Below are 20,188 nucleotides of genomic sequence, written 5' to 3'. Positions count from 1 at the left end.
AACAGCGAGTAAGAAACCAAATAAAATAGGATAGTCTGTGTGTTTTGTCTTTACAGTGCAGGATAACAGGAGAGCTCTATGGGTTTAATAGTCTCAGGGAAATGTTAAAAGCCAGTGTGTGCACACTGTTTCGTGCCAATCAGTTCAGAAAATGCCATTTTGTGAGGTTTTTCCAAAGTAAAGAGTGAGCCATGTGGTGGAAACGTGTCTGGGGAATCCCGTAAACGTTGCTCTTCTTAAATACCCCATCCTCACTGCTTAATACTTGTATTTAACTGGGAATATGTTGTGTCGGGTTATGCCTAACACATGTTAATGATTTACCTTTCTCCTCTCCCATGCAACACAATTGTATGTATCGATGTTGACATGGATTTCCATACTGATAAAGCTAGTTGATTAAAAAAATGTTGGGCAAATCGCTTGAATTTGTCCACCACTAACTAAGAACAAGTTAAGGTCAAGTCCCTAGTCATAGAGAATAGACACTTTGTAACTCTTATATTATGTGGGGACTCTCCATTTCTGAGTTTTTCCTATCTCATATTTTCCAGTGACTCATGAGAAGCCGTCCAACAGAAAACATATCAGTCCATCCACCAACCCCCTCCCCGAGCCCAGAAAAGACAGCCTGCCTATGGCTATGGGCAACAGCATAACAGAGAGTGGGCTCCTTCTGGAGGTAAGCAGCCAAACGTGTATGTGTGTGTAAGTGTGTGTGTGTGTGTGTTGTCATGGTTAGAGAGTGTGCCTGTCACAACAGTGACACAACAGCGAGGGGTGAGGGGCCGGGAAGGGAGGGCTGTTGCCCATGCTCTGACCTCCACTGGAGCGATCTAATATGGCATGACGGACGTGGGGATGGTGGATAGAGAGGGAATGGATAAGTGCAGTTTAGCTCCAATAGATACCAGATACCAGTTGCCCCCCTGCTGGGTTGCTGACGGGAAACTGACTTAAAAACCCAGAGCCATGGAAATGGGCAGGTTAGCATTTTTCACCATGAATCTTATTCTGGAGGCAGCATTGGTGGTCACTAGCTGGCAAAGCCACAGTCATAAAATTGGATTTTAAACCTAACCTTAACCACACTGCTAAACCTAATGCCTAATCCTAACCTTAAATTAAGGCCAAAAAGCACATTTTTGTTTTCATGAATTTGTACAATAACCAATTTTGACAGGCCCATCTAGCTGAAATCGCTCAGTTCTGCCTCCAGTGCAAGATTCATGACAATAAATGTTAACTTGCTGAAAATGCACTGAGAGAAATCTCAGCCACTGGTGCTAAAATGAGAGCATAAGAGGAGAGAGGAGGTGCAAGATTGAAGAGTAGTCCTGCAAAATACGAGATGTTGTTAAAGTGTCTGTACCACTGCATTATGAAGTGACTGACTCCATACCAGCCAAACAGGTGCATGGCTGATGAATGTGAACAACAGTATGTTCGTGAGAGGCCCAGCTCAACTGGAGCTAGTCCTGAGCTATAATACACATGTGAACAGTGTGCTCAGATCATTGTTTGTGATGTAATTAGGCATTCAATGTGCTAATTAGTGTTTATTAAACAAAGGGTTATAACACTATTCCCCCCCCCCCACACACACACACACAGAGAGAGAGAAGAGCCCAGTGAGGCTTCAGTTAAAGTGTTGGGCTGTCACAACACAGGTTATAAACAAAGTCGATTGACTGTGGCAATAATGTGTCGCCTTTCATTGCGTGACTCCAGAAATGACTAGCTTCGCGGTGGTTGCCATTGCTGTGGCGACGGGCTCCCCTGGGGCAGCGAGAGGATGCCAGTGAGTTTCCCCTCTCTCTCCCTGCCGGCTGCCGCAGATGACTCAAAACACTAGGAACAGCTCTTTTTCACCGTGACCCTGGCACTGCTGCTTTGATCTCACGGTGACAATGTGAGAGAGGAGGAAACCTATCAAATGTGTGGAAACAAAGGCATGTCACCCCTCCACCCCCCTCCCTCTCTCTCTCTCTCTCCCTCAGCGCAGCCCTCTGCCGTGTCCAAATGTAGTGAGCGTATTTTTGGTAATGCGTGCAAACTGCCTCTTAAGAGTTGTAAGTCAAAGCTTTTAACCTTCCACCTCGTTTATAGGACCCATGAGGGTCTTTCGACTTTGAATTTGAAATGTTTTCTTGTCCGGGCCAGGAGCAGGTGCAAGTTTCCATTACTTAATGCTATCGGAATTCCATGAACCGGGAGAAAAATAAATGCTGGGAAGCAGTGATTTTAAAATGCTCCCCTTCTCGCTTTGTGAAAACAAATGGTAGAGAGAAAGAGAGAGAATTCCAACCAGGGGATTGTATTGATAGTGTGATTCAGTGGCATCTGGCTAAGAGAGAACATATCATATCTGAGGGGTTGGCTAGAGTGCTGCAGCATCATGAACACAGTGACAGCTCTGTCTATGAACCATCTTGGTGTGTAATGTATTATGAATTCATTAACCAGCACGTATGTATTGGACTGTTATAGTGCTATGAATTATTTTAGCAAGTCCTATTAAGCACCGGTGAAACCACATTAGGAATCAATGAAAGTGATACCAGATCTACATCTTCATTGTGAATTGTAATAAACATTTACTAATACACAAACCATTTCCTATATCCAGTATCATCCACCCCACCCCACCCCCACCCACATACACCCCACCCCACCCCCACCCACATACACCTGCGTTAAAGAACGATAATAGATTTCGTGCCGGAATGCCAGAGTAGCTTATCACGCACAGGCCTGCTGTTTTTGCTGAGCAGTGCTTGGTTACACCATGCTTGGTTGCTGGGGGAAGGGGAGTGCATTTACTAGGTCAGCAACCCCCCTGACTGTTGCAGGAGTGTGCAGTTTAAACCTGTCAAACACTGTCTTCATCCACAATGCTACACACAGAGGGGAGGGGAGCCTCTATCTATCTATCTATCTATATATATACACACACACACACACACACACACACACACACGCACACAGCACACAGCACACAGCACACTCATGCACACAAACTTAAGAGATCCATGCACGTAAACATGCAAGTACACATACACACGTCTCAGAGCTGTACCTGTATACATTAGTGCATTAGCAGTGAGCGTGCACAATAAACAGGTGATTAAATGGCATGCCAGTGAAGTGAGCTCACCATATAAGGATCTGGGAAGGCTCAGTAGTGATAGAGAGACATGTCATACATCAGTTGGCAATTACCAGGGTGGATTTTCTTTGTGTCTCCCTGTAATCTATGAACATGGTTTTGTTATTGTTTTCAACCTGGGGCGTGGAGGATCAGTAGTGAATTTAATTTAATAAACTTTATTATATTTAAAGTGATACTTCAGGATGTTGTCAATGAAGCATTTTATCTACTTCCAGAGTCAGATGAACTAATGGATACAATTTTTATGTCTCTGCATCCAGTATGAAGGAAGTTAGAGATAGTTTTGTGAGCCAATGCTAACTATCATTAGCTCAATTACTGGAAGTCTGTGGTATCTACTAGCGTATTAGCAGTTACCATAGACTACCAGTCATTGTCATAGCGCTTGTTAGCAATTGCACTAACGCTGGTTAGCAACTTCCTTTAAACTGCACGCTGAGATATAAAAATGGTGTCCACGAGTTCATCTGAATCTGGGGAAGTAGGTAAAGGGCTTTATTACCAAAGTCCTTTAAGTAATTGCAATGGTTTTTGTGGTCAACATATTTATCGACACACAAAATCAAACACACTGTCAAATTGTTGTATCGTCAAATTAGAAAAAGTTTACATTGACACAGGTGTCAAGGGTGTTAGTAGGTTAAGGTAGAAGCTACATTATTTAAGATACATTTCTTGCATTGTCTCATAGATCTTCTCTTTCTTGTTCTTTGTCGTCATCCAGACGTTCCCCTTCTAAATGAGTTAATTGATCCGTAGTCCTAATGCATCATGCAAGTCATCACAACTCATTCACTAAGATAATGTGACGGCCATTTTGAAGTTACACCACCAGACACACGGCCCTGGGATTAGCTTTTCAGTAAAGCGGTTAAATATGTCTGTCACTCAAAATGAGGGAGCACTGGGGAATTAGGACATGAGCCAAATAATGGTGAGAAAGAAGTTGACAAAGAACAGAAGCCTATTGAAGTCTGAGGCGTGTTGTAAGTTTGAGGTTGAGGAAACAGAAGGACCAGTGGCTGTGTATGTTGTGTTCTGCCACTCTCTGTATGAACGGGGCAGCCTCAGAGGGCAAACAGAAACCTCAGCCCACAGACAGCTACCACACCAGACCAGACCAGACCACCCCTTATCCATCATGGAATGTACACACATACCCACCCCAAACATACATCAGCATTGAAAATAGATCAATACATAGCCAAACAGCAGCAGTAGTAGTCACAGTGCTAGCCTGTGTTAGCCAGGACTGGAGCAGTGTAGCAGCCTGGGCTGACCTGGTGTTGCTCACAGTAAACTGGAGGTGACAGGTTCTGGCAGGAGCACAGCGCCAGTCACGCGATCGCCGGAGACTTGGACCCAGTACAAACACTGGGAAGTTCATAAATTACAGTTTGGGGAACCGACTCCTCCGCTTCCACCGCCCTCCCTCCCACCTCAGTTGTGGACAGCCTGTTGTGAATGAGCTGTATGAATCCCATTTAATGAATACTTTCAAAATGAGGGCAGTCGATTGAAAAACCTCTGTGATGGAGTTGCTCGGTGTTGTCATCTTTTGGGTGTTCCTTGGGAGGGCTTTTGGAAGACAAACACAGTCAGGAAATGTAAAAACTCACCCTCATATCTGTGATATTAAATTGCCAATAACCCAAACGAGATGAGCCAAGCTCCAAAGCCAAGTGCCGCTATCAGTATTCGTGCAAACTAACCTTCGTCTCTCTTTTTCCCCCTCTAGTCCCTGACTGGCTTTGCGCTGGTGGTGAGCAGCGATGGAATGGTCTTCTATGCCTCCTCCACCATCGTCGACTACTTGGGCTTCCATCAGGTACGTCTCATTGTTAAGATTTTTTAAATTAATTGAATATATTTTATATGGTCTTCCAGGGCATGTTGGTAACAGATAACAGACGTTAATTTAAAGGTATTTCTGCTGACATTTACCAGGCTAACTGGAGTAGTGGGACTGTGTATGTACTCTGCACATTGAGAGAGCCCCAAGAAAGTTGTGAGTTGAGACAGGGGCCATGGCCTGGTAGAAACTGTTGTCCCAATGGGAGCCGGCCGCAGCAGCAGACACATAAAGGCCTAGTTTACCCTGCCACTGTCTCTTGGCTTTCCATCCCCTGACCTCTCTTAGCCTCTCTCTTCCCTTCTCTTTGCCCCATCTCTCCATCCCCTGACCACTCTTAGCCTCTCTCTTCCCTTCTCTTTGCCCCATCTCTCCATCCCCTGACCTCTCTTAGCCTCTCTCTTCCCTTCTCTTTGCCCCATCTCTCCATCCCCTGACCTCTCTTAGCCTCTCTCTTCCCTTCTCTTTGCCCCATCTCTCCATCCCCTGACCTCTCTTAGCCTCTCTCTTCCCTTCTCTTTGCTCCATCTCTCCATCCCTCTCTATGTTGGTCTGTTACATTATTTGGTGGGGTGTAAAGAACTCCCTGAACCCTTCACCAGAGGGAAGAGGTGACAGGGAGGTCAGCTCAGCAGCACCACAGGCTATTCAGAGAGAGAGAGAGAGAGAAAGGTTCTGAGGCGGTCAGGAGGTAGTGACCGGGACGGGCAGGCATAAGACGAGGCGAACTCCAGCTTCTCCGACTTCCTCTGCGACGTTAATTATTGATGTTATCAACTGGGTATGCCTGTCGTCCCCTACTTAAATCATTTCCCCTCACAGTCATGGATAAAGTGCTTTAACACTATTAGCAGCGCCCCCAGCTCCCCAGACAAGGCAGCCATTTGAGCGCGGGAGATTATTCTGCAAGAGTGCCTGCACTTGCCTTACAAGGAGTCGGGTGCAATAACAGCGTCATTCAAATGGAATGAAAACTGAAGTGGTCTGAAAGTGGTGCCTTGCTGCGTGCCAGAGACTTTAGCCGCATGTCACTCTGGAGCTGTGAGTGCTCGGTTCATGACACAACCACGTTTACAGACAAAATCAAACCTCTGTCCGGTTCAAATGGCTTTGTGTCATCGTCCCTAAATTCTGTAGAGGATTGGGGAAGATTAAAATTATATTTCACAAATTATATTTCACAAGTGGTGTGAAAAATAAGGTTGCTGTGACAGTGTTTAGTCCTGACATTTAGTGTCAGTGCCACCTACAGAAGGATGTTGCATGGTCTGACATAGAACTGTGTTAGAAAAACATCCAACACAGAAGTTTTACATTTCACAGTAGCACATAAGTTGTCCTAACCAACACACACACTTGTGACTATAGATCCCTCAGTATAGATAATTGTTTTCCTTTTAAAAAACATGAAATTAATCGTTTAAAAGGTGTGTAAGTCTGCTCAATTTTCTAATACAAAACAAACTTAAACTCATAATATGGACTCCTGCTCGTCGAACGTCTCATTCCAAAATCATGGGCATTAATATGGAGTTGGTCCCCCCTTTGCTGCGTTCTCTTGGCATCCGCCAAACCCAGATTCGTCCGTCGGACTGCCTGATGGTGAAGTGTGATTCATCACTCCAAAGAACGAGTTTCCACTGCTCCAGAGTCCAATGGTGGCGAACTTTACACCACTCCAGCCGACGCTTGGCATTGCACATGGTGATCTTAGGCTTGTGTGTGGCTGCTCGGCCATGGGAACCCATTTCATGAAGCTCCCAACAAACAGTTATTGTGCTGACGTTGCTCGCAGAGGCAGTTTGGAACTCGGTAGTGAGTGTTGCAAACAAGGACAGACAATCTTCACCCGCTACACGCTTCAACACTCCCATTCTGTGAGCTTGTGTGGCCTACCATTTAGCCTCAGCCATTGCTGCTCCTAGACGTTTCCACTTCTCAATAACAGCACTTACAGTTGACCGGGCCCCTCTAGCAGGGCAGAAATTTGACGAACGGACTTGTTGGGAAGGTGGCATCCTATGACGGTGTCACGTTGAAAGTCACTGAGTTCTTCAGTAAGGCCATTCTACTGCCAAGGTTTGTCTATGGAGATTGCATGGCGGTGTGCTAGATTTTTAGATACCTGTCAGCAACAGGTGTTGCTGAAATAACCAAATATGCTAATTTGAAGGTGTGTCCACATACTTTTGTCTATAGAGTGTATATCATACATGTACACAAAGAGATACTATAGTTTAATATTTAATTTATGGCTTCTAACTGTCAAGTTGTGGCATTATGTATACATCATGCAGTTGGGTGTGATTGTGAGAAAACTCTGATAATACCACTTAAACCTTGACAAAACATTCCAGGCATCCATAATTAAGAAGCCATAAAGAAGACAGACACACTAATAGGCAGCACTGAAGACAAATATAGGACTGTTTTTAGGGACGACACCACAAGAAAGCACTGAAATGGTGCAAAAACAGCATTGTCGCTTTGATCCTATTTGTTCCGTTGTAATTACGCTTTTGAAGATCAAGACGCGAGGGCCAGGGAAAATATCACTTATTCTTTTTTTACGAGAGAATCTCACACAATAGACACCCGATCTGTCTGCCGGTGGGAACTGTGGCGGCGCTTGCCATGTGCTTCGGTGGGAGGAATTGTTTTGCAAGGCAAATGTTCAAAAAAGCTTGCGTGCCTCCAATGTGGAAATTATGGGGGGAAGGTTGAATATTTCAGTGGGGATCTGTCATTTCCCTGACAGAAAGCACAGCTATTGCTGGAAAGAAAGAGGCATTACAAATGCGGGCTGGGTTGGGTTGTAAGGGGGTTTTCAGCAGGGCTGGGCTGGGCTGCTCTTCAGGAGCTGGTGTCACGCGATGTTTGACAAACAGGACTTGCCCTCGCTGGCCCCGTGGCTCAGTGACATCGGAGAGCCACTGTAAATGTTGCCCGTTGTGTAGTTTAGTGGAAGAATTCCTTGTGGAATTTCAGCAGCAGCACACAAAATGGTTTTAACATATTGGCAACAACAACCAGCTGATCTCAGAGAATCTTCCAGTAAATATGCCACTTTTTCAGAGCTGTTGGGGATATTGTTCTGAATACATGATTTAGCTCAAGTTGTGTAAAGTCATTCACTATAATGTCATACTTTAGTCATTCAAACAGTCACATTCTTTAAACAAAGCATAATATATATATTTTTTATTGCAAGTTATTCATAAGTTATTCCAACCACAAAATGTCCTGTGAAACTCTTACAAAATCACACCAATCCAAATCTGAGCAACAGACAGACAGATTAGCAGCCCGTTAGCCAGACCCATAACAGAACTATTTGGGTCTTTTGGTGTCACCTCCAGAACCCTCTGCGTGTGAGGCCTTTGGGCCAATCCAGTGAACCATGGCAGAGGTTAAGTGTCGAGGTCTCTGGGTTATGGGTGGGAGTAATGGCTAACAGTTCTGGGGCCTTCATGTGTAATTGTCTCGATCTCTCCCTCCATCCAGACGGACGTGATGCACCAGAACGTCTTTGATTATATCCATGTAGATGACCGGCAGGAGTTCAGAAGACAACTCCACTGGGCCATGAACCCCAGCCAGCACGGCTCATCCCAGGACCACCATTCAGCCACAGAAACTGGTGTGTATATAATTACCAGGAACAGTATGGGTAGGAAAGGTCACAGGGTTTTAGTGGAGGGAGGCCCTCTGCCTAGCAACAGTGGGAGTGAGCGAGCAGAAATTAGGAGCACCGATTCAGCAAACAGTAAGACTGGACTGTTAACTGTGCTGTTAACTCTATTCACATCCACTAACCAGACTGTGATTAATGGTCAATGTATGGGTGGAAAGTCCCAGACTATGCTCGATTATGTCAGATAGGCCTTCGTATTTCTCACAAACACACCTCATTCCAATGCCACCTCTCCACCACAGGGATAAGGTGTGTGTGAGAAGTATGAAGGCCCATCTCTAACACAATAGACTCTGCAATTGTTTACCAACACTGTAAGTCTTTTAAAGCTTGTCCACCGTAAGAAACTGGAAAAAACGGCAATACAGTGAATGTTATTTTATTTATTTTTATAGGAGAAGACTTTGTGGTGAGCAGCCTGTTCCATTCTCAGGAGGCGGGGGGAGTTGCTCCTGAGTTCTCTTCCTTCCTCAACCGCTGTTTCATCTCCCGTGTACGCTGCCTGCTGGACAGCACCTCTGGCTTTTTGGTGAGTGGACAAACCCATCCAGAGAACCCACCCAGCCATGATGCCTCTAATGCGAACTGACGGGGATGTACTTACCAAAGAAAGATCTCCCATTTGGTGTCATGTTTGCTGAAATTGTAGCTTGAGTGTAGGTATACATAGAATGTTCCCATATCCCGGACATAGCAGGCCAGAAGATTTGGTGCTTGGACACAGATGTATTTACTATTTACAGCCATTGGTCCACCTTCCATAGTTCTGACCAGAGTGGTTTGGAGGTTTGGATCCGTCAATGGAAACGGATGGGGCTTGAAGTTGGCCTTGATTTGAACACTGTAGGGAAGGTCAACAGAGATCCTCCTGTCAACGGGTCCATTTCGATGGCAGGCAAAGACAGCTTTGGTCGTTCTGTTATTTCTCTAGGCTGTTGTGACTGAATAAACTTGGCTTGTATCAAGACTTTTTTTCATTTTTTCTTCATTACCAGAAGTGCTGAGATCAGACAAGTTGTCAGCCATAATTCATTAATAGCATACCATAATAGTGCTTCAAATTATAGTGTCCTAAATAGCATCTGGCAAAAAACAAGTTCTCAACAAGAAAATGCTCTTTATACCTATTTTGGGTGCTAAACACTCCACCTCAAAGTTGTAGGCTCTAACCTTGCCTCCCTCTGTTAGACCATGCAGTTCCAGGGGCGGCTGAAGTTCCTCCAGGGACAGAAGAAGAAGTCGGGTTCGGGGGCCCTGCTACCCCCCCAGCTGGCCCTGTTCTGTGTGGCTGTGCCTCTTCTGCTGCCCTCCATCACAGAGATGAAGATGAAGGGCATGATGATGAGGGGCAAGCAGAAGAGCGGAGGGGGCATCATCCCTGCACTAGATCACGGGTAAGGACGGAAGGACACACCTAGACTCTGACATCATCATATAGGCTTACACTGACTATACTTGTAAATGTACTCACTTTCTAGGCTTCAAGTGATATTATTTCAAACTCCAATTTTTTATTGATGATCAGGGCTATGTCATGCCTTATAAGGTTACTACTAACTTAAACGTTTACTGATGGGAGATGGAACTCCTTGGAGCATGGATCAGTCAATCTAGTTTTGCCTTATCTGCAGACCAACCATTCTCAGACCATTCTTTAATTTCTTTGAACAGCAACTTCAGTGTGGTCCGAATAGTTAGATTTGGGACATAGTTGGCACAGTCCAAGTGTTTGGAGTGAGAAAGGGGCAAGGTCAGCCAATGAGCCAGGCTAAGCTAGGCCCAGCATATTAACTGGACAGATCTGGGTCACCAAGGGCAAAGGCTGCCTTGCTAAGTATTGGGCACAACCCCCTGTTCGCCTAGACCAATCAGAAACGACCTGTGACATCAAGAACAATAGCTTCACACAGAAGCTGGCTTCTTTCTCTTTCCACCCCCTCAAACACAAACACCACACAAACACGCACACACACTAAAATGAGCTTTGGATGGCTCACAACACTCAATTAAGACAACAAATTGATTTTCTGTTTTTGGACGTGGGCCTGTGCTTCATGGATCATTAGGGAGGAAACCTGACTTTGAGGGTAAAAGTTGAGTTGGAGGGCACACTCAGTACTAGTCAGCTAGGGCCCTACCACCCCCTCTTGTGTTCATTATGAATAATGTGTAATATCTCCCAAATAGTATCCTATTTTCACTCGCCAACAGAGGTGGTTCTACCATAGAACCAGGATGTTTCATGACACAACGCTTGTTGGACTTGTATAAGTCCAATACACATTACTTAAGCGTTAGGGATTTGACCGACTCTGATACTAAGTTATCCTGATGTAAGACATAAGTCTGCACACTTTATAAACCTGAAGCATACCTTGGCAAGAGGGGGCAATCCTTGCTTCTGAGGGGGAATCGACGATCATACGTCAAAAGAGCTTCCCATTAATTTCAGTTAAAGCTGTTATGAAGCGACCTCAGTGTCTCCTCCACGACCTTGGTCTCCTCCACAACCTCAGTGTCTCCTCCACGACCTCAGTGTCTCCTCCACGACCTTGGTCTCCTCCACGACCTCAGTGTCTCCACAGTCCATGGTTCTTTTACCCTCCTCCAAAACCAGCTAAATGACAGAATTGACTGATGAGTTGAGGGAGAGCGACAGAGAAGGAGAGATATTGTTTGTGGTGTTGAAAAATGACAGAATGGGTCATGCTCTCACCAGCAGAGTTCACTAAAGAGACATTCAATAGGTTTTGGTCTCTGTAGGCCTAGCCTCAACATGATGCACAGACTTTAGCCCAGAATGTGTCATTGAACCACAGTCGGGGTCTTAAGAACTAAACATGTATCTATTTATCGCTGAGGGCATTGAAATACAATTTGTAGGGAAGAGAAGGAAGATAACGTAGTTCTCTAGGCTAACTGATCCCTAGCTTTGGCAGGGAGTTATATAATCTGCCTGCCTGTGTTTAGATCCTGGAAAAGATTAAATCATTCCCAGAAATAAATATGGCTTCGTTTTTGTTATTCTGAGAATTCGATGTCAATGTTGTTGTTGACTTGATTATTTGAACGGACAAAATGGATAGCTGAAAGGACATGAGAAATATACGATTATTATAATCCACACACACTGTTCTGATGAGACAGGATAAAGCGGGAGAATTGTATTCCTCTCTTGTTGACATAGCAAAAAAGTGTCTTGTTCCCTATACGATCATCTATCTCGTATTGATGTTTATTTTACTGTGTATATAGTGATGTGTTTAGTGATGTGTATAGTGTATATTGATGTGTGTTGATGTGTATGCATGACTCTCTGTCGAAATAAAAGTTGCATGAATATAAATAAAATAAATACAATTATTTGTACTGTAATGAACAGGAGGGATGATCTGTAGAAGTAATCAGATCATTACAACTCTGACCTAGTTGAACAGTTGGGCTGCAAAAATGGTTTGATTTTAGATCTAACACATTTTTCATTATCTCCCTACCTCTCCTCTTCCTCCATGTTGCAGTGAGAGAGAGGAGCACTTCAGGAGGCACTCTGGCAGTGTGGCGATGGTGGATGGCGGGGACCCGCTGCTCCTCAACTGCACCAGCCCCGGGGGGTCCCAGCAGCGCCTCAAGTACAAGTCGGAGGGGGGCTACTACGGCCAGGACGAGCCCCTCAACTACTGCAAGACCTCTATGGGCGGCGTCCCCCACCACAAAGGCCCAGGCCCGGACTCCCCGTGGCCCATGCGGCCTGCCTCAGGGACCGTCCGGGCTGGGCAGAGTGGCGGCTACATCCCCTCGAATCGACTCGGGAAGGCGGGCCACTACGGTAAGCCCTACCGCATGTCCCCCAGCATGTGTCATGGAGGAGGGCGAGGTGGTGAGGTCTACGTGCCCAAGATGTACGGGAGCCTCCAGACCCCCGACGGCTCGGACCCCTACTGCTTGGGAGAGGCGGTGAAGAGCGAGAATGGCTACGGCGAGTGCTACGATGGCCGCCTGCTGCCTGAGATGCCCATCAAGGTGGAGCAGGACTCTGACTCGGAGAACGGCTGTGACGCCTATGGCCGTCCGTGGACGTGCCGGGAGCCCGTGGACCGTCGCTACGGCAACGGCTACGGCGACAACAACAGCCTTCAGATGAAGTCGGAGGCGGACTACTACGAGCAGTACTCGCCGTGCCAGCGGGGCAAGGCGGGTATCAGCCCCATCAGCCCACCCTACAACAACGGCCACTTCCAGAACTATAATAATGTGGGGGGCGGCAGGCCCTTGAAGAGTGTGATTAACAAGGACCTGTCCCAGTTCAGTCCCCAGAGGCTGTCCCACTCAGACCCCCTCTGTAGCAGCCAGAGCATCAACTGCATGGACGTGTATGCAAGCGGCCCTGTGGAGCACAACAAGGGCTACATGCAGCAGGACTACAAGCAGGGCTACGAGTTCAAAGGTCACGGACTGCTCCATGCCATAAAGCGGGAACCCATGGACTCACCCCCGTGGTCGGATGGCAGCAGCAACGACATGAGTCACGCCATGGGGCACTCTCAGAGGAACGTTATGCCACACTGTGTGATGAACGCTGGGCAGCACAAAGCCAACCCCTATGTTTATATGCAATAGACATACATCCATCCCACACTTCCTCATTCACCAGCATAATACATTGGCAGAAGACATTCAGGATATGGCTCAGGTTTAAAGTCTAAGTGTTGAGACAATCAAAGAAAGGTATGGGGGGGATCCTGCCCCTGGATTTTGTTTTGATGAATGGAAGAAATTGTAGTTATTATCCGAAGCACTTTTGATGTAGTGATGCAAATGTTCTAGTCACATTTCTGTTTGTGTTTTGTGTTGTCTCCACCTGACTTCTCTGGTAGGCTGTTTAAAAATGTGATGGTAAACTGTATAAAATGTACACATTCGTGATGGGTGATACAATTTGCAATTATGTAAATATTTGTCCTCAAGAAATTATTTCCTGTCTAGAAGGTTTACCCAAAGAGGGTTGTGCATGCTCTTTTTAGTCAGGTTTTGTAAATCAATTGAAGGATCATTTGAATATGGTACGCATCAGTCTGAATACACTATATATACACAAAAGTATGTGGACACCCCTTCGAATTTGTGGATTCGGCTATTTCAGCCACACCCGTTGCTGACAGGTGTATAAAATCGAGCACACAGCCATGTAATCTCCATAGACAAACGTTGGCAGTAGAATGGCCGTACTGAAGGGCTCCGTGACTTTCAATGTTGCACCGTCATAGGGTGCCACCTTTCTAACAAGTCAATTTCTGCCCTGCTAGAGAAACTTCATAACAACAGCACTTACAGTTGATCAGAGCAGCTCTAGCAGGGCAGAAATTTGACGAGGAAGAGAAGTAGGGAGATAATGGTCATATATTAGATCTCAAATCAAACCATTTTTGCAGCCCCAACTGTTTTAGGTCAGAGTTGTAATGATCTGATTACTTCTACAGATTATCCCTCCTGTTCATTACAGTACAAATAATTGTGTTTATTTTATTTATGTTCATTCAACCTTCATTTCGACAGGGAGTCTAGCGAAATGTTAAGCCACACAAGCTCACAGAACGGGACCACCAGGTGCTGAAGTGGGTAGAGCATAAAAATTGTCTGTCCTCGGTTGCAACACTCACTACCGAGTTCCAAACTGCCTCTGGAAGCAACGTCAGCACAAGAACTGTTCATGGCCGAGCAGCTGCACACAAGCCTAAGATCACCATGTGCAATGCCAAGTGTTAGCTGGAGTGGTGTAAAGCTCGCCGCCATTGGACTCTGGAGCAGTGGAAATGCCTTATCTGGAGTTTTGAATCACGCTTTACCATCTAGCAGTCCGGAGGACGAATCTGTGTTTGGCAGATGCCAGGATAACGCTACCTGCCCCAATGCATAGTTCCAACTGTAATGTTTGGTGGAGGAGGAAGAATGGTCTGTGGCTGTTTTTCATGGTTTGGGCTAGTCCCCTTACGCTTTAGCATACAATGACATCCTCTGTGCTTCCAACTTTGTGGAAACAGTTTGGGGCAGGCCCTTTCCTGTTTCAGCATGATAATGCCCCCATGCACAAAGCGAGGTCCATACAGAAATGGTTTGTCGAGATCGGTGTGGAAGAACTTGCCTGCACAAAGCCCTAACCTCAACCCCATTAAACACCTTTGGGATGAATTGTAACACTGCCTGCGAGCCAGGCCTAATCGCCCAATATCAGTGCCCAACCTCACTAATGCTCTAGTGGCTGAATGGATTCAAGTCCCCGCAGCAACATCAACTCTATATTAATGCCAATGAATTTGGAATGAGATGGTCAATGAACAGGTGTCCACATACTTTTGGTCATGAAGTGTTTCTTTTTTTTAACCTTTATTTAACTAGGTAAGTTAGTAAAGAACAAATTCTTATTTTCAATGACGGCCTAGGAACAGTGTGTTAACTGCCTTGTTCAGGGGCAGAACGACAGATTTTTACCTTGTCAGCTTGGGGATTAGATCCTGCAACCTTTCGGTTACTAGTCCAACACTCTAACCACTAGTTTACCTGTCGCCCCAGTGTATGTGTGTGTTTGAGTGTGTGTGTCCAGTGTGTCCAGTTTTGCAAGAAAGGGAATTTATTGCATGGTTTTCAAATCTTTGATTTAATCCTATTCTTATACGTCTATGCACACAACTCAATCAGCTCTAGTCACTATTGTAGAGAAAGATAATGTATTAATCTCTATGGTCACTATTGTAGAGAAAGATAATGTATTGATCTCTATGGTCACTATTGTAGAGAAAGATAATGTATTGATCTCTATGGTCACTATTGCCTGTTAGGTTTCATTGTTATTACTACAACATACTGACATCATTCTCCTCCAGTCCCACCCTGACAAGACACACAAGTTACTGAATGTTGTGTAAATTGGCAGTTCATTGTCCTATCATTCAAACTACTAAACAGAGGTTAAAACACGGTCACACTCATGTAAAGTCATCCCAGAAGGAACTGTGTTCAAAACTGTTTAAGTTGCTTTCCATGCATGCGCTTATGAATTATGAACAAAATCATGTTGCTCTGCTCTACACAAAACAAAACACGTCAACTTCAGTCTCCACAGTACAACTTTGTCTTTGACAAAGTCAAAACAAATGATGTTTTATTTCAATATTTCACACATGAAGCTACTGTAAAGATTTTGCTGCACTACTGGGACTGACTCATCATCCATTCAATACCTACCTAGACATGATGTCGAGTTGACATGCACATTGTAAATAGCTTCACCTTTGAGATTTAAAATGACTTTTATTTTTGTGTTAAATTCAGTAAATGTCCAATGATTCATATTTATTGTCTAGCCAGAATTGTATATTTAAATCCAGACATCTGGGGGCTTTGTGCTGTTTCACGAAGGACAATAAAATGCATTTTTTGATAAAACAAGTAAATACACAATTAAGATCTCTGGCTAACTTCGTAGCTGCAAGGCAGCAAGTATGTATTTGTGGCAAGTTGTTATTTTTCAGTGTTTTTCAAAAACAAGAATTACCTAATAAAAGATCATTCTTAAAGTGATGCTCCAGAACCTTTGTGTACTAGTTCATCCAATTGTGTACTACATCCTCCATTCCCTATGATAAGTTACATCCTGCAAAACAAAACAAAATATACATTTCTTCTTGCAATTCATATGATATGTCACGAATCCAATTCATACAGTATGTTACATAGTTGTTGTGCTTGAGATCCCGGACTGCATATTTAAGGAAGACAGAATACCGGTTCCTCTTTTCCTGTTGTCAAACCAAAACATATTGTGCACAATTAATTAAAACACATTTTTTTTTAAACAGAAATCATGGTAGCAAGGTCTGCAAAGGTTCTCTTTAGATGACATGGCTGTCTTTTAACTCAAAAAGGACATTGCAACTTTTTGCCAGCAGTTTATTATCATGCTATTGTTTATTGGCATTAATAGCTCGCTCTTTAGTGCCATATTTCAAACTGCAGTCGTATTGTCTTTCTCCATTAGAAATAGATGAGAGGAAAAACAGATATGCAGGAGCACGGCCCACTTTATGATGAATGCGGTGTAAATGCTACGTGACAGTTCCTTTGCACGACTAGGAGAATGGAACACGGACCACTTACCGCAGTCTGGGAAGAGCTGGAAACAGGGGAAATACTGTACCTTCCTATATTAAGTCAAAACCGTTAATGTCATGACACATTGTAGTAAATTATATGATATAGGGAGCCAGGCAAGTGGAGGAGGGTTCTCACTGCTCGGAATGAGGCAAGAACCTTGATTAACCTTATGATTCAAAAGACCAAAAACATAACAAAACTCAGACATGTACTGTATATTTCAACACCACACCTTTGAGCAGATACAAGTAACAACATGATAATGGATAGATGGGATCCCTCCGTGTGCGTGTCCAAAACAGGCTAGCAATCTGTCACTTTTGATTTACAGTATCCTAATCAGTGATGTCAATTAACAACCATTAGCTTAGTCATTCTCACTGACTATCTGCAGTGCAATCACAACAGTGGAAAGATCACAAGGGCCCCCAATTATATACGTTTGACACGTAGTTTAGGACGGGTCAGAGCTCAACACCTTTGCTGTACCGAGCCTCAGATCAATGCTAAAAACGAACCAGACATATATAACTGACTCAGTGCCATGTGGTAGACCTAATGAGCTTGGATAGGATAGTGATGACCCTTGGTCTCATCGTCTGTACACAACTCATTTACCTACTTTGTAACTGTGCAATACAACTCATATTTTACTTGTCGCTATGTGAAATACAGGACAAAGTCTGAATTGAAGATCCAATGAAAAGCTGGATATGACAGCACCGGACATACAGTAGACTGGGTACTTTACAAAATGGTCATGTGACGCTATGATTGACCCTAAGCCGACTAGCCAGCTGGAGGGCTGTCCTCATTGGTTTAGGAGGAAAACCAATCCTCAGAAGAGGATTACCTTCTTCCTTCCATCTTGCTATATCTGCGCCCTAATTCCCCCATAACAACCTTGTGTGTCCTACAAGGGCCATTACATTCCACGTCAAAAGTCAAAGAGGGATAGAAGGATAAGCGCTCGTGCAGGTCTGCAGTCACGTGTTATTTTAGCAAAATATGTTGGTGTAGTGGGAGAATGAGAGAGGGTGATACTCTCGTGTAGCGACTTGCAGGCGCCGACGCCCAGCGTAATGATTCAATCTCAATTTATTGTATGAATGGCTATCACAAGACTCAAACACACGTTTGCGGTGGCAATCTTCAGGGCGGGACATTCCCATAAACCCTGGAGCACGGACACCCTTGGAGGTGTGAAGACAAGAAAACTTTAAATGAAATTCATGTGAATGAAATTGTTGCGTTTGATTTGTTTCAAGAGCTTATAAAGAGTTGTTTTTACTCTGGAAAAATGAACTGTGTCAATTGTTTGACCTACATTCGCAAACAAATAGCATTAGGATTTCGAATACAGACCTGTAAACACACAGATTTAATAGTTGGAAATATCAAATATGAATATTTTTTGATGAATGTAAACTTAACTTTTTGGTCAATATTCAAGTCAAATTTGTATGGTCCTGCCTGACAAGAATGCATACTGTTCAGTTTTTAAAAAACATTTTGTGTGTACGGCAAGTGGGCAATTTTTTTCCCCCCAGTCAAAGGTTCCTTTGTGGGTTTTATATGTTTAGCCCCTACTCTTGCAAAAGCGTTAGGCGACCCCCATAAATTTGACTACAAATCCAATATGGAGTCCCAAATCCAATATGGAGTCCAAAATCCAATATGGAGTCCCAAATCCAATATGGAGTCCAAAATCCAATATGGTTGCCACATTACCAATAAACGGTGGTTTACCCACCTTGTATATGGAAACTTTTAAAATGAGAAATGTTTCATATTTTGGTATTCTACTTATGAACTATACTCAATACTATTTTTGTGTACTTGATTTATGTTAGGAATCCAATATTCCCACCATATACACTCAAACGCCGTTGTCTGGATATATAAAAAGGCAACAGACTGCTTGGCAACACCAATTATTCCAAGTAACAAACCTCTTTGAGGATCACTGAGAAGTGAGCTTTGATTCATTGCTAGTCTAATACGTCTGCCTGAATCCCAACATGACCTTCTGCTGGCTCACTGCATTTGTGATGCACATTTGGATGTTCCGGTGTACTCTTATCCTGTTTGGGTTGACAATCATGTCCACCATCCTGGCTGTCTGCCCTGGAGTCCCCGTATTTGTTGACATGAGAAGTGCATAAGGCAGGTGTTCACTTCAATCAACCAACACAACCTGACACCCATTAACAAGAATTGTCATCACCTTAATGGGCCTTCACATGTCACAGGAATTGCACCTCTCCAATGTTAATGCCATCCTGAATCTCCCAGAACTGTCCTTGATAGGTCCACTGCACCATCAGTCCTCCCCTTATGCAGTTACTAGAGACAGAGACACTGTGGAACTAGACTACCACGTGTCAGGAGGCCATTCAACAGCCAAAATGCCACCTGGAAATTGCTGGAGTGCATTGTTCCCATACGTACCTATTTGGCTACCAACTATGGCTGGCCAGCTCACCTGAACTGGACTTGCATGTGAAGAATTAGCTTTCATTTTGCGATGTCTCATGCATTGGTTTGGGAAACTGCAGTAATCCCAACAAGGACATATGCCATTTATGGCAAACAAGAGGCACCTTAGGATGGTAGAACTTGCTGTATGTGATCGTGTACGGTGGCTGGGAATTGGCACTATGCTAGATCAGCTCCACCTCCCCTGCAACCCTTTTACTGTTCATCAAAGCCCAGGGATCATCTTCAAATGTACAGTACCAGTTAAACGTTGGACACACCTACCAATTCAAGGGGTTTTCTTCATTTTTACTATTTTCTACATTGTTGAATAATAGTGAGGACATCAAAACTCTGAAATAACACATATGGAATAATGTAGTAACCAAAAAAAGTGTTCAACATATCAAAATATATTTTATATTTGAGATTCTTCAAAATAGCCACCCTTTGACTTGATGACAGCTTTGCACACTCTTGGCATTCTCTCAACCAGCTTCACCTGGAATGCTTTTCCAACAGTCTTTAAGGAGTTCCCACACATGCTGAGCACTTGTTAGCTGCTTTTCCTTCACTCTGCGGTCCAACTCATCCCAAACCATCTCAATTGGGTTGAGGTCGGGCGATTGTGGAGGCCAGGTCATCTGACGCAGCACTCCATCACTCTCCTTCTTGGTCAAATAAAGGGTTCTCTTTCTTTCTCTCTCCACCCCAGGGACTCTTGGGGCATGGGCTTTCAGGCTATGACTTCCTTCCCTCTCCCCCAAGAACTATGGGCCATGGTACAAGCCATGGTTTCTTTGTCTGTCACTCTCTCTGATCATGCCTATCTAGATGCCTAGAT

At 44.3% G+C, this 20,188-nt stretch overlaps 1 protein-coding gene across 2 annotated transcripts in view; it reads left to right on the top strand.

The window, feature by feature from the left end:
* LOC110489811 overlaps positions 1 to 14,709 on the top strand; it is a 62,143-nt gene extending 47,434 nt beyond the window's left edge. Inside the window, exons 4-10 of one of the 2 annotated variants that reach the window (XR_005036061.1) lie at positions 555 to 682; positions 4,911 to 5,000; positions 8,529 to 8,664; positions 9,114 to 9,247; positions 9,907 to 10,112; positions 12,237 to 14,001; positions 14,072 to 14,709. Coding sequence is in view for 1 of the 2 variants with exons in the window: in XM_021562737.2 (XP_021418412.1) it covers positions 555 to 682; positions 4,911 to 5,000; positions 8,529 to 8,664; positions 9,114 to 9,247; positions 9,907 to 10,112; positions 12,237 to 13,335 (1,793 nt within the window). In the remaining variant the exon portion in view is untranslated. Of the gene's footprint in view, positions 1 to 554; positions 683 to 4,910; positions 5,001 to 8,528; positions 8,665 to 9,113; positions 9,248 to 9,906; positions 10,113 to 12,236 lie in introns of both variants that reach the window. The other variant, XM_021562737.2, reaches the window with a different exon arrangement.
* The last annotated feature ends 5,479 nt before the right edge of the window (positions 14,710 to 20,188 follow it).

The sequence above is a fragment of the Oncorhynchus mykiss genome, chromosome 15, assembly GCF_013265735.2.
Source record: "Oncorhynchus mykiss isolate Arlee chromosome 15, USDA_OmykA_1.1, whole genome shotgun sequence".
Classification (NCBI taxonomy): Eukaryota; Metazoa; Chordata; class Actinopteri; order Salmoniformes; family Salmonidae; genus Oncorhynchus; species Oncorhynchus mykiss.
Note: the sequence above shows the minus strand (reverse complement) of the source record. Positions and strands in the feature narration are given on the sequence as shown.